We start from the raw sequence: 14,716 nt of genomic DNA, 5'->3' as shown, positions 1-14,716 counted from the left end.
CTATAATTGTACATTCAAGTGGTCCTATTGGCTTGATTATTGAATGATGGATAATTTTTGCTGAGGATGATTCCCACTTGGGCTCTAGGCTTGTGCGTGAGTATTGAGACGGATAATTATGAGAAATGAGTGGCCTTCATTATTATAGTGATAATTAGGTATGAATTGGAAGATTTTTAATGAAATAGGAGAGTAAAATGCAAATTACTCACTTTGTAGCATCCTGTAGTTGTTGATAGAGTTCGCGATACAAAATTTGATGATCAACAATTTTATCTAACCTCTCTCTCCTCTCTTTTAACTCTAGTTTATGTTGTCTTTCGGCTTCGCTCTGTTTTTCCAACGCTCTTCTAACCCTTTCATTGGATTCTATTAATCTCTGAAAGAAAAACACATAATTATAGACAAGGGGCCATATGCACTATCCAAGATTAACGTTAATCGTTAATCTACTATTACATTAAAATATGGTTGCATTTGTTTCATTCTCCGTTTAAACCGAGTCATGCTTGTTGGTTTTCAATCTACTAAAGTAGTAAAACCAGTAGTAAAGTAGTAGTAAAAGTAGCTGTACTTTTAAGAGTAAGTTAGTTTTTCGGTTCGTGTTTAAAAATTTTTCTAAGTGAATATTCTCTATTTTAAAAATAACTGAGTGTTATAAATTATTATTATTTTGGTATTTGGAACATCCTAATTCAAAAGAATGGTTCGTATGAATTTTTTTGTACAGAAAATGTTGTGGAAATCTAGAAGACAACCTCATTTGGACTTTTAATGTCACCTAAATTTGGGAGAGAAATAGTACAAGGTATTCTTAGTTTTTCTCTCCCGATCTATGCTTCATTGTAAAAAAGAATAAGTAAAGATATAAGAATGAATAAAGATAAAGAATAAATAAAGATACCTAAGAAATAAGTGGAAATCAACGTGCAGTCAGTCGTATTCATTGAGATTATACTATATACAGACTAATAAAACAATATAAAAATCTTAAAGCACCCTTTATTTAAAAAAAAAAACTTTAAAATAGTTCAACAACTAGTTTCAGTGATCGTACCATCGTCAGGTTATAAAATAAAATGAAATTCAATTATTTAAAAAAAATAAAGGGTGCTTTAAGATTTTTATATTGTTTTATCAATTTAAAAAGTATGCCATGTGAATGAAGTTTTTTTATATAATATACTATATAATCTGTGTATTTTTTTGAACTTATGGTTGCATTTATCATGATGTTTTTCATTCCAGATCTATCTCCGTTTAAACTGAGATGGTGCACATGTACCGAGGCATGCTTGTTGGTTTTAAATCTGCGTACTTTTTTGAACTTAAAGCCTTTTCTACTAACCACAAGATAGATTTTAGATAGGATAACCAAAGTTATCACTTAGAATACTATACAAAGTATAACAGATTCTGTCAACAATACGCTGGTAGGCCTCTGTTACACATAAATGAAAATTTAGAAACGTAAGATATTCTAAGGAAAATTATCGATTTTTAATCTCTAAGGAACATAGATGGAGAATAGGTTACTACTATTTATTTATTATTTTCATTAATTTACACAAGCACAAAATCTAATCAATGCTTGGAAGAGAAATAACAGGATTGGACCAAAAGTGTTTCTCTCCCAAATTTTGATGGTAAATATTTAATAATTGGAAGGTGCACACGAGGAGGTGTTGAGGAGGGTTGGGGAAAGAAGGAGTGCTGGATGTGATAAGGAAGAAAGAGGAGATGGCTGGGACATTGATGAGACGGCAATGCTTGTTGGTGGAAAGCCATGGAGGGGACCATCAGGAAGAAGAGGAAGAGGGAGAAGAAGATACAAAATGTTGGACGACATCAAGGAGGGGATGAGCTACTATGCAATGAAGCGACTGGTAGAGAATAGAAGAGAGTGGAGGGCTGCTGCCATATAGAAGGACCTGCTTACGAGCAGAAAACAACATCATCATCATCATCATCAAGTGGTCCTATTGGCTTGATTATTGAATGATGGATAATTTTCGCTGAGGATGATTCCCACTTGGGCTCTAGGCTTGTGCGTGAGTATTGAGACGGATAATTATGAGAAATGAGTGGCCTTCATTATTATAGTGATAATTAGGTATGAATTGGAAGATTTTTAATGAAATAGAAGAGTAAAATGCAAATTACTCACTTTGTAGCATCCTGTAGTTGTTGATAGAGTTCGCGATACAAAATTTGATGATCAACAATTTTATCTAACCTCTCTCTCCTCTCTTTTAACTCTAGTTTATGTTGTCTTTCGGCTTCGCTCTGTTTTTCCAACGCTCTTCTAACCCTTTCATTGGATTCTATTAATCTCTGAAAGAAAAACACATAATTATAGACAAGGGGCCATATGCACTATCCAAGATTAACGTTAATCGTTAATCTACGATTACATTTAAATATGGTTGCATTTGTTTCAATCTCCGTTTAAACCGAGTCATGCTTGTTGGTTTTCAATCTACTGTAGTAGTAAAAGTAGCTGTACTTTTAGGAGTAGGTTTGTTTTTCGGTTCGTGTTTAAAAATTTCTCTAAGTGAATATTCTCTATTTTAAAAATAACTGAGTGTTATAAATTATTATTATTTTGGTATTTGGAACATCCTAATTCAAAAGAATGGTTCGTATGAATTTTTTTGTACAGAAAATGTTGTGGAAATCTAGAAGACATAACCTCATTTGGACTTTTAATGTCACCTGAATTTGGGAGAGAAATAGTACAAGGTATTCTTAGTTTTTCTCTCCCGATCTGTGCTTCATTGTAAAAAAGAATAAGTAAAGATATAAGAATGAATGAAGATAAAGAATAAATAATAAAGATACCTAAGAAATAAGTGGAAATCAACGTGCAGTCAGTCGTATTCATTGAGATTATACTATATACAGACTAATAAAACAATATAAAAATCTTAAAGCACCCTTTATTTAAAAAAAAAAACTTTAAAATAGTTCAACAACTAGTTTCAGTGATCGTACCATCGTCAGGTTATAAAATAAAATGAAATTCAATTATTTAAAAAAAATAAAGGGTGCTTTAAGATTTTTATATTGTTTTATCAATTTAAAAAGTATGCCATGTGAATGAAGTTTTTTTATATAATATACTATATAATCTGTGTATTTTTTTGAACTTATGGTTGCATTTATCATGATGTTTTTCATTCCAGATCTATCTCCGTTTAAACTGAGATGGTGCACATGTACCGAGGCATGCTTGTTGGTTTTAAATCTGCGTACTTTTTTGAACTTAAAGCCTTTTCTACTAACCACAAGATAGATTTTAGATAGGATAACCAAAGTTATCACTTAGAATACTATACAAAGTATAACAGATTCTGTCAACAATACGCTGGTAGGCCTCTGTTACACATAAATGAAAATTTAGAAACGTAAGATATTCTAAGGAAAATTATCGATTTTTAATCTCTAAGGAACATAGATGGAGAATAGGCTACTACTATTTATTTATTATTTTCATTAATTTACACAAGCAAAAAATCTAATCAATGCTTGGAAGAGAAATAACAGGATTGGACCAAAAGTGTTTCTCTCCCAAATTTTGATGGTAAATATTTAATAATTGGAAGGTGCACACGGATATAGTGTTTGGTCATACCATGCCATTTTATTTGACCAGAAATGTTGTTTAATGTCATAAATGGTAGCTGCTACCACCTTGTCATGGATCCGTGGACTGAGCGTCATCAATTGTTTTGTTACGATAGTTTTGTGAGAAGGCTAATTATTGTGATTTCCGCCAAGCTTATGGTATTTGAAGTGTTGAATAATATTATTTATTTATTTATTTAGTACAGTTGCTTTTTAGAAAATTATCCTATAGCAGATTGGCATTATTTACAAAATTCAATTATAAAAGCAAACAAATCATTACAGAAAATATTTAACACATGCTAATCTAGAGAGTTCATGACAATAATGTCTTAAATGAAAAAAAAGATATCAAATTCATTACAGTACAATCAAAAGAAAAAAATCATAGTTCCTCGAATCATTGTTTGCACATTAGACAGTCAAATCCACATCTTACTCGTTCAAACAGAATGTTGAATAATAGTGTAATGATAATCCTCAATCCATTCAGTTTGATTGTACATTATAATTCTTACTAGAAAGGAATAGACGTATTAATACTATTGTTGTTCAATTTATTATTTTTTAGTAAAGAATGTTCTCTATTTGAATTGATTGTACTGCATTGCATTTGTGTTGCGAAATTTAAAATTTGTATAATATTGTATTGTTGCAGTTTCGTCGCTATTTCAGTTTTGTGAGACACGAAAGTGTACCCACTCTCTGCACTAGTGGATAAAATAATAAAATAATTTCACTGAAGATGACGCCATTAGTGTTGAAACATGTATGTAATTTTTCAAAAAAAAGTTATATTTCTAGACAACATCCCAGAGTTTCATTATGGATAAATATCACTACATCTAACCAACAGTATCTGAAGTTGAATTATTTGGTTTACAAGCAACAGTGATGCTTTAAAATAACATAGAACTTAAGTTTAAGGCCCGCCGCAAAGTAGACCCACGTTAATCCACGAAAAGCAACCCACGCCGTGGGATGTTTTGTAAACCATTGCTAAAGAATTATTCATAATCAATCAGCTGACAAGTGGATTATTCATTGCATGTATTACACAGATGTCTGGAGAAGCCTAGCAATGGTTTACAAAACATCCCAGGGCGTGGGTTGCTTTTCGTGGATTAACGTGGTTTACTTATGCTTTGAAAATTATGTTGCGTATATTATTATTATTGAGAATAAAAATTCAATGAAATGGAGACCTGAAAACGGTTGTCACCTGGCAATTGATGTTGTCTTCACTCATTTGAAAAAGATAGAATCATAATATCATTATTATTACTCTGCAAATAATATACCGGGTGAGCATAAATTATTGAACACATTTCATAGGTGAATAAAAAAATAACAAATGAGTGTACTTACATGAATATTGATTTATTGAAAAGCCAATTTCAAATAGTTTTATTTAGAACACATGAAAAGTTCAACAAATTTCTACATGAGCACCTTTTGTTGCACGTAAAATATCTAGACGATATTCAATTTCACGCCATACATTGTCGATTATTTCTGGAGTGATGTCCTGAATTACGGCTACAATTCTTCGTTCTAGTTCGTCAATACGTAGCTTCGTTGCATACACCTTATTTTTGACACAAATCCCCAAAGGAAGAAATCGAGTGGTGTAATATCAGGGGATCGAGGAGGCCAGGAAATCGGTCCATCGCGGCCAATCCAACGTTCAGGAAATTGTTCATCCAGGTAATTTCGAACATGTAGACCCCAATGTGGAGGTGCCCCATCTTGTTAGTAGTAAACATTTGGCTGTCGATATTCGATTTGTGGTACTGCATACTCTTGTAGCATGTCAAGATACGAAGCACTAGTCACGGTAGGCTCGGCGAAAAAGAACGGGCCGATAACGCCATATGCAGCCAACGCACACCAAACATTAACCTTGGGGCTATCACGTTCAACCTCTTGAACAACATGAGGGTTTTCGCTACCCCAAATCCGACAATTATGACGGTTAACAACACCGTTGACATGGAAGGTAGCTTCGTCAGAGAAGATAACCTTTCTTAAAAAATTATCTTCTTCAACTTTGTTCAGAATTTCGACAGCGAAATTGTACCGGCGTGGTTTATCGTCTTCTTTAATGTTATGCAACAATTGAATTTTGTACGCATGCAATTTTAGGCGTTTGTGTAGCACTTTCACAATTGTCGACTGCAGTATGCCAAGTTCTAAACTCGCACGACGAGTCGATTTACTTGGGCTTCTCAGAAATGCTTCCCTTACTCGATCGACTACTTCCTCGGATACAGTAGGCCTGCCAGCACCTTTCATGTGCAAAACATTTCCTGTGTCTTTAAATTGTTGATACCAACGTTTAATGGAGTTGTTAGAAGGAGGATCACGGCCATACTCTAAACGAAAACGTCTTTGAACAGTAATAACCGATTTGCTTTCGTGAAACCACAGAACGCACATAGCTTTCTCCTGCACGGTAACCATTGCTCAACTGAGGCTCTGTCACCCCCACCATTGAGCCGACTGTGTTTCGATGAAGGTCATCACAAATTATAGCAGGTACACCAACGTTTGCCACAAAAATAGGCGCGCTACTATTATTTGATATTTTTTTATTCACCTATGAAATGTGTACAATAATTTATGCTCACCCGGTATTTTTCTATTCACAGGTCCGTCCTGCCTGACTCATATAAATGTTATATCACCACATCTAAACTTATTGTCTGAAAATTCCTATGAAACCACTGAATTATCCCTTTATTCTTCATCTCTCACGCAAATATGATAAATACATTTTGAAATCCTGTTAGAGTATCAAGTAGATAATGTACAACCAAATTGATTGTTATAGTGAGGTCCACGTTATAATGGCAGTGGAGAAAGATAGGAGAAGCACGTTGCCGATCCTCTGTATTGTAAATGCCTTCTATAGACGGTAGCTGATACAGGTTTATTGATGTAATATTAACGGTTCATTCTCGTTTAAAATAATGAATTATATTATATCAAGAAAGAAATTATATTTTTCAATAATTTAATAATGAATTTTCATAACTAAGATAGAATATTTTGATAATTAATTATTAGATCTACATTGTTAGAAGACGATCTGGCAACAGAGCAAAGCGAGAAAGAGATAGCGCTATCCGCTTTGTTGAATGATAGACAAGGATGGTAATACCATTGCCAAACAAACACTGCCATTATAACGTGGACCTCATTATAGTCAAATTAACCTGGGTGAGTGCGACAGGGTAAGCCCAAATAGCACTCAAGACAATATTGATGAATAATAAAGAAAGTATGTTACAAATATAAATTCCAATTAAAAATAGAATAAATCATAGGGGATCAATGTGAATACATACCGTAATTAATGTATAAATAGTACCTTAACGCTAAGCTGATCATTAACGGATCTCCAATATTCAGCTTCAATAACACATTCTTCTTCTTTTTGCAAGCGAAGTCGCTCTCTTTCCAAATCAATTTGTGCCTGCTGCATATGCATCTCTTCTCTTTTCATCCTTAGTTTTTCCTCCAATTCTTGTTCCTTTTCTTTTATCAGTGCAGCTTTCTCTCGGACGGCAATCTGCAAACCGAAGAGTTGTTGATAAAATAATTGGATTACTATACTTAATTCAGTAGAAACTTTACAGCATTTTGTCAACTTTTTATTTTACAGTAGTAGTTTAGTAGACTAACATAGATGACGAAAAAAAGGTATGCCAAGGAACAGGTGGGTGGACCAAGTGATGGATGGCCTGAGAGAGATGGGGGTGAGAGTATGGAAAGAAAGATCCATGAACAGAGAAGAATGGAGGCGTGTTGTGAAGAAGGCCAGGGCTCACTTAACCTAGCGCCGCAGTGCAGGATGGTTTCTCACAGCTTGGCGTTGTTGTCATTTGAGATGGGTGTCTGGCTTGGAAGTGTTTCGGCCGCATTACAGGATGACTGTTAACGGTTGCCGGAAGATCAACAGCTGGGTTTTTTCGTTATTTTTCGTGATAGAGAAATTCTGATTGCAGATTCGTTCTCAGCGACCCCAAGTTCAGCCTGAAGGCTCAGAATGTCAACAATGTTTTTAAATAATTAAAAATCATCATGAAAAGTCATTAATATGGTAGTACACCACGTTTCTGGAAACTTTTTACTGGTGACTGGAGTGTTATTATTGATTATAGTTAACACAAAAATCAAAATAATCGTGAGAAAGAAAACTGCTGATGAACGCGAATAAGACCACCACTACATTGTTCTATTGTCTCGGCTGCTTGGCTGAGCCTGGCTGGAGGGATCAAATAACCGACTGGATTGATCTTTCGTCTGTCCGCTAGGCGGAACTACGCCGACCATTGCTCGGAGGAAGATGTTACTGCGGCCGCTCGTATTCCCACCAACGCTGTTATTATTTGCTGTCTCAGCGCCTAGTCCGAGTCAGACAAGCATCCAGCCTGCATTGCGGAGCTAGCTCTAGGGCTGTAGCGCCGGATAAAGAAAGACTAACATAGATGGGATACAGGAACATTAGACACAGGAAATGGTAAATTCAACAAGAAGAAAATATATAAATAACAAAACATTAATTATTTTAATTTATGATATCAGTTATAGATGTCACAGGAATCTTGTAATTAGCAATGCAGGGTTGATCAGAATGTGGACTAAAAAGCCAATAAAACTATTGAATAAGTTGATATTAGAGTAAGTGAATTGAACATTCCCGTCTTTCCGAGGAGACAAGCCGTCGGTCCCGGCTACCTAAAAAGTAGTCGTCATTCTCTCGTCATCATCCCTCTCATTCATTACCCACGCACAAGCCTAAGAGCTTGTGTGGGCATCACCCTAAGTATTATTATTATCAAAAAGTTTCAATTACTAATGTAGGTGGTTAATAAGAGTGGAATCATTTCACTCTTTTTTCTATTTCCTAATTAAATTCTATAATAATTTTAAAAAATACATTATGAGAGTATTGATTGATTAATTTAGAATTCACCTAATTCTTAACCAATATAGCAGTTTTGTCCTGATATCTGAAATTGCATCTTTGGTTTTTTATAGTTTGTATAAAAAAAGTTGAGACTTGGCCCTCCATCCGAAGAAATTACAGGGTTGCCAAATCCTGAGAATGACCAACACACCAATAGAAATAAGTCATTTCCCCCTTTATTTTAATATAAAATTCTCACCATTACGACATCTCATAATTCTGAGAAAGTGATTCAAAAGAGAAACATATGCGATGTTTTCAATTTCATCCAAAAAATAAATTTCTTCTCAATCCTTCACCCGTAGAACTCTTTCACCACTACTGGGATATCGGAGATGATATTCTACATCCAATTCTGAGGTTGAATTATTAGACGTTTAAGAAAGTTGCAATTTTACACGATTAGGCAACCGTGTAATTTCTTCGGATGAAGGGCCAAGTCTCAACTTATTTTATACAGACTATAAACAACAAAAGATGCAATTTCAGATATCAGGACAAAACTGCAATAAGTATGGGTTAAGAATTAGGTGAAGTCTAAATAAATCAATCAATACTCTCATAATGTTTTTTTTCAAGTCTCAACTTATTTTATACAGACTATAAGGACCAATTTACAAAAAAGTGACATATGGCAGAGACGTTGCGCCGCTCCTATATAAACATGTGGCACAATGCAGAAGTGACGGAGTGCCACATCTCATATGTTTAAATAGTAGTGAAAAAGTCCGCACCATAATCCTTTCTCGTGTGAATGGGCCTGAGGAATATCCCATGCTTTTCAAAGTTTATCACAGGTGATACTAAGTAGTATGATTTGAATAATCACCAAAAAAATACTGAGGCCCGGTTGCACAACAGCCGGTTAAATTTTAACCGTGATTAATTTCACGAGAGCCAATCAGAGAAGGCGTTTTGAAAAGATTAATTTTTACCGTGATTAATTTCACGAGAACCAATCAGAGAAGGCTTTTTGAAAAGACGGCTTCTCTGATTGGTTCTCGTGGAATTAATCACGGTTAAAATTTAACCGGCTGTTGTGCAACCGGGCCTCAGTCGTAATACTTACGCTTATGAAACGCTCTCTTTCCTTGTCAAAAATCGTTCTACTTTTTCTTGTTGAAGTTTTTCGGCCTTGGAGTGCACCAGACTTTGGAGTATTATTCGAATCATTTAGCTTTTCTTCATCATTGCTACCGGTGCTCGAGCTGCATCCATTTGTGGATTTGTCCAACTGATCACTATGGCCATTTGTTTCTGCCGATGCGTCACCGGAAACATCTTGCGGTGGAGTCACATCCAAAGAGTCGACCGTACAATTCGGCCCAATAGAGATGCCATTCACAATGCCTCTCAGAACGCATGCTTTTGTCAATACTCGGTTGTGTAGACCATTGATACGTTCGGTGATATTGAGAGGAGTATTCTGCAATAAACAAAATAAAGATGTGAAGCATAATTGAAAAACAGAAGTACATCAATTCTTTTATACTGGCAAATTTATTGTTCATAATGTGAATCAAACAGTGCCAATTGAAACTCTTAGGCTCAACTCACACTTACGCGACTCAGGTCGAGAAGAGACTCGACTCTAGTCGAGAGCATATGTTTCTAAATGATGACACTCAGACCAGTCGACTCTAGTCTCCGCGACTGTCACCATTTGAAAACACATGCTCTCGACTAGAGTCGAGTCTCTTCTCGACCTGAGTCGCGTAAGTGTGAGTTGAGCATTTAGCTTCAAGTGCGCCTATAGTGAGGTCCACGTTATGATGGCAGTGTTTGATTAGCAATGGTATTGCTATCCTTGTCTATCATTCAACAAAGCAGATAGCGCTGTCTCTTTCTCGCTTTTCTGTCTTTGAGAAAAAAAATCAAAAGATCAAAAGATCGTCTTTTGACAATGTATAATCAATAATTAATTAACAAAATATTTTATCTTAATCATAAAAATTCATTATGAAATTATTGAAAAATATAATTTCTTGCTTAATAAAATATTATTATTTTAAACGAGAATTGAACGTTAATATTACATTAATAAACCTGTATCAGCTACTGTCTAAAGAAGGCATTGACAAGACAGAGGATTTAGAGTATAAAATCAACCTTCAAAATTCATAATTTGCAAATCATTATTCCTGGACCGAAAATCAAGTGACAAAGCAGTGTGTGATTACATAACCTTAACTTTTGGACAACATTAACATTCTATCAAAATTTTTGGAGAGAAATAGTACAGGCTCAGCCTAGTTTTTCCTACAATGTCATAAATGTACTATGATTACAGTGCTTTATACAATAAATAAATGAATGAATGAACGTTTTTCTCCTATCTTTCTCCACTGCTATTATAACGTGGACCTCACTATAGAGCCAAAATAAATTATGAAATCATCTGATTTGTAACGACGCGACTCGAGCCAAATCAGCAAAGTTGTAGCTAAAGAGTTGCACCTTAAAAATCAAATAAATGTGATGTAGGCCTCTCTATACTTTATCAAGTTCGCGGATGATATGGCAGTGCTGGCTGAAAGTGTGCGCGCAATGAACGATATGCTAAAAAGTACCAATCACTGCTACGAAGTATATGTGGACTATGGAATAGTGTGCTTATGATGGGTGTATTTCGATTAGCCCAGGTGTTTTATTATCCCAGGAGCTCGATTACCCCAGGTCGGACTTTCCCGTTTAGACCAGGACCTGGTGTACTGGGCTAATCGAAGCATTCTGTCTCGATTAGCCCAGTAGTTCGATTATACCAGGTCATCTAAACGATACCTGGTTTCTGCTCCATATAGAGCCACGCTCCTTACAAAGAAATTGGCTATCTTCTTCCGCAGTTTCATTTGCATCCTGCGATTGCAAATATTCTAATTGCATTTAATCTTTATTCTCATTGATTAATTATATATACTTTGTAAAATTCGTTGAATAATTAGCATTACCGTCATTTAAAGTAAATTAGTGTATAAGCCAGTAAATATCGTAACATACATAAATAAAGAAATCTAATCTAATCCTTCGCTCTTGGAATTCTCACTTATACTTTTAAATCGCACCTCTTTAATCAAACATCCAGGGTATCTGAATGATGACACCTGTTCAATGCGATTCAATCGTCTTTTTATTGTTGATTGTTGCCTTCTTCGCATTCTTGCTGATCACCATACTTTTTATCATCTTGACATTCACTCTCATTCCATAAAAATGGAAAAAAATCAAATCAATTTATTGCCACAGACAAACACTTTACAATTCTTATCGGCCACGTCAATTTTACAAACTATATTAGAGATCATACATCATACGGGGAGTGTATCGATTAGACCAGGTGTTCGATTATACCAGGTCCTATTCTACAATGAAGCTCCAAAACCTGGTACAATCGAACTACTGGGCTAATCGAGACGGAATGTTTCGATTAACCCAGTAGTTCGATTGCACTAGGTGTCATATAATACTGTAATGGCAGAAGCACGAGCTGATATATACACATTTGACTATACAGAATTTAACAACCTGGTGTAATCGCACACCTCGACTAATCGGAATATAAGTCGAGAGCCCATGTCTCGATTAGACCAGGTCCTGTGTCTCGATTAGACCAGGTCCTGTGTCTCGATTATACCAGGTTTTGTTTATACCACCTGGTACAATCGAACTACTGGGTTAATCGAAGCATTCCGTCTCGATTAGCCCAGTAGTTCGATTGTACCAGGTTTTGGAGCTTCATTATAGAATAGGACCTGGTATAATCGAACACCTGGTCTAATCGATACACTCCCCGTATGATGTATGATCTCTAATATAGTTTGTGAAATTGACGTGGCCGATAAAAATTGTAAAGTGTTTGAGGCAATAAATTGATTTGATTTTTTTTTTCATTTTCATGGAATGAGAGTGAATGTCAAGAGAATAAAAAGTATGGTGATCAGCAAGAATGCGAAGAAGGCAACAATCAACAATAAAAATGCGATTGAATCGCATTGAACAGGTGTCATCATTCAGATACCCTGGATGTTTGATTAAAGAGGTGCGATTTAAAAGTATAAGTGAGAATTCCAAGAGCAAAGGATTAGATTAGATTGGATTTCTTTATTTATGTATGTTACGATATTTACTGGCTTATACACTAATTTACATTAAATGACGGTAATGCTAATTATTCAACGAATTTTACAAAGTATAGATAATTAATCAATGAGAATAAAGATTAAATGCAATTAGAATAATTGCAATCGCTGGATGCAAATGAAACTGCGGAAGAAGATAGCTAATTTCTTTGTAAGGAGCGTGGCTCTATATGGAGCAGAAACCTGGGCGCTCAGAAGATAGGAGGGAAGGATAGGTAGGATAGGAAGGAAAGATAGGGAGGGAAGGAGGCAGATAAGAAGTTTGGTGAGTAGCAGGATGCAAATGAAACTCTGTGGAGGAAGAAAGGGTGCTGGGGCGGAGGAGAGAGAAGATGGTGGATGTCAGGGAGGAGAGAGAATACTTCATGCTGAAGAGGATAGCACAGGACAAAGAGGAAAATAATGTAACTTGAAAAAGAACAAAATCAAGACTTATTCAAGTGAAAACAGAAGAAGGAAAGACCCTGAGGAATTTTTACGTCTAATTTATTTTAAATATAACACATAGCAGTATATGTGACAGACCCAGGTAGCAGGACAATTATCCTGAGGCCAATAATCCTATCTGGAGAATAGAAAACATATGGCCCTACTGAGAGGTACTAGCTCAAGACTAAAATGTGTAGAGCATGGAGTAGCACAGGGCTCGGTTTTGGGCTCCCTGTTGTTCATAAAGCTTATGATTGACTTCTCAAGCAGTCAGGGAGCAGTGCTCTTTGCGGATGACACCACCTTGACTTCCAGAGGTGTCACTGTGGAACAGGCAAAGGAGAAGTCCGCCAAACTCATAAAAGAGGCTAAGTTGTGGTTTCTTACCAACAAGCTCGAACTAAATGAGGAGAAAACAAGCATCTTGGTTTGCACATTGAAAAGAATCAGTTGTATCAGATCCAGTAAAGCTGTTAGGAATCTGGAAGGATGAGAGATTGAGCTGGAATCACCATGTGCACCAAGTATACAGAAAGCTGTCTAGAGTGTTATCCAATATCCAATGTCGTGATCAAGGCCAGGGTTTTCTGGATCAATCGTGTCAAGTAATTAAAAACAATCATCAAGTAATTGTTGTACCTCCTCCGAAAACTGAAATATGTGGTAGATCAGGACAGTCTTGTCATGACCTATCATTCTCTGTTTTATCTATGGCCTACTTTTATGGTCACACACCAGCTGTCCACGATGTGGTGCTACTGCAGAAGAAGGCTCTAAGTATAATGTCATTTTCCAGCTTCAGGGATCTCGGGATATTCACAGTGTACAGTCAATAATGTATTGTGCTTGTGATATATATCAAAGGAATCAGGAGCAGCTTCAAAAAAGGTGTGATATACATAGCCAAAACTTAGACTGGAGGTACCCCAAAGCCTGGTAAAACTAGCAGGGAACTACAACAGCTCAAAATTCCAGGGGAAAAAGATTTTTCAACAGCTTTCCTATGCAAATTCAAGAAAAACGGGACTCTTGGATTACTTCCGTGAAACACTCCTGGGAAAGCCACTCTACTCACAAAAGGATTTTCAAGAGGAAACTCTTGTAGGGAGTCCACCTCCACAGCACAAATAACCATGCAATTTATTTTGCTTTAAATTGCCTATCTGGAAGTCCCAGTCCTTGGTATCAACGACCTCAAGTATCAAGTAAGTAACTGTAAGATGAATGATTACCTGACGCCTTTTAAATAAATTTTTATTTGTATTGTCTGGTAACATTGCTTTTTAAAACATTAATTTTAAACTTGTACTTCAATAACACTCAACAAGATTGACACAAAATCACAAACTCGAAAGACCGATAACATAACATAACCTAGAAATTGTACTGGTTTATTTTTTCCAGTGCCTTGTGAATAAGGAACTCAACTTTCAAAATCAAAATTATCATTAAGTATAAAAAGTGTTTAGTTTTCACAAATATATCACAAACAGATTTTTTTCTGAAGTTTGATAGTTTTTTAGTGATTGTAATATTTTATTAGATATGA

At 35.6% G+C, this 14,716-nt stretch overlaps 1 protein-coding gene across 2 annotated transcripts in view; it reads right to left on the bottom strand.

The window, feature by feature from the left end:
- The window catches only part of LOC111044523 (nucleoporin GLE1), a 168,438-nt gene extending 153,860 nt beyond the window's left edge, over nucleotides 1-14,578 (bottom strand). For both annotated transcript variants that reach the window (XM_022329694.2, XM_039436399.1), the window contains exons 1-4: nucleotides 14,400-14,578; nucleotides 9,672-10,028; nucleotides 7,001-7,201; nucleotides 2,168-2,334 (exon numbers count right to left, since the gene is read on the bottom strand). In XM_022329694.2, the coding sequence (XP_022185386.2) occupies nucleotides 2,168-2,334; nucleotides 7,001-7,201; nucleotides 9,672-10,028; nucleotides 14,400-14,444 (770 nt within the window). In that variant the 5' untranslated portion in view covers nucleotides 14,445-14,578. The remainder of the gene's footprint in view (nucleotides 1-2,167; nucleotides 2,335-7,000; nucleotides 7,202-9,671; nucleotides 10,029-14,399) is intronic.
- Between the last annotated feature and the right edge of the window lie 138 nt (nucleotides 14,579-14,716).

The sequence above is a fragment of the Nilaparvata lugens genome, chromosome 10 (assembly GCF_014356525.2).
Source record: "Nilaparvata lugens isolate BPH chromosome 10, ASM1435652v1, whole genome shotgun sequence".
NCBI classification, from domain to species: Eukaryota; Metazoa; Arthropoda; class Insecta; order Hemiptera; family Delphacidae; genus Nilaparvata; species Nilaparvata lugens.
This window is presented reverse-complemented; position numbering and strand designations above follow the sequence as displayed.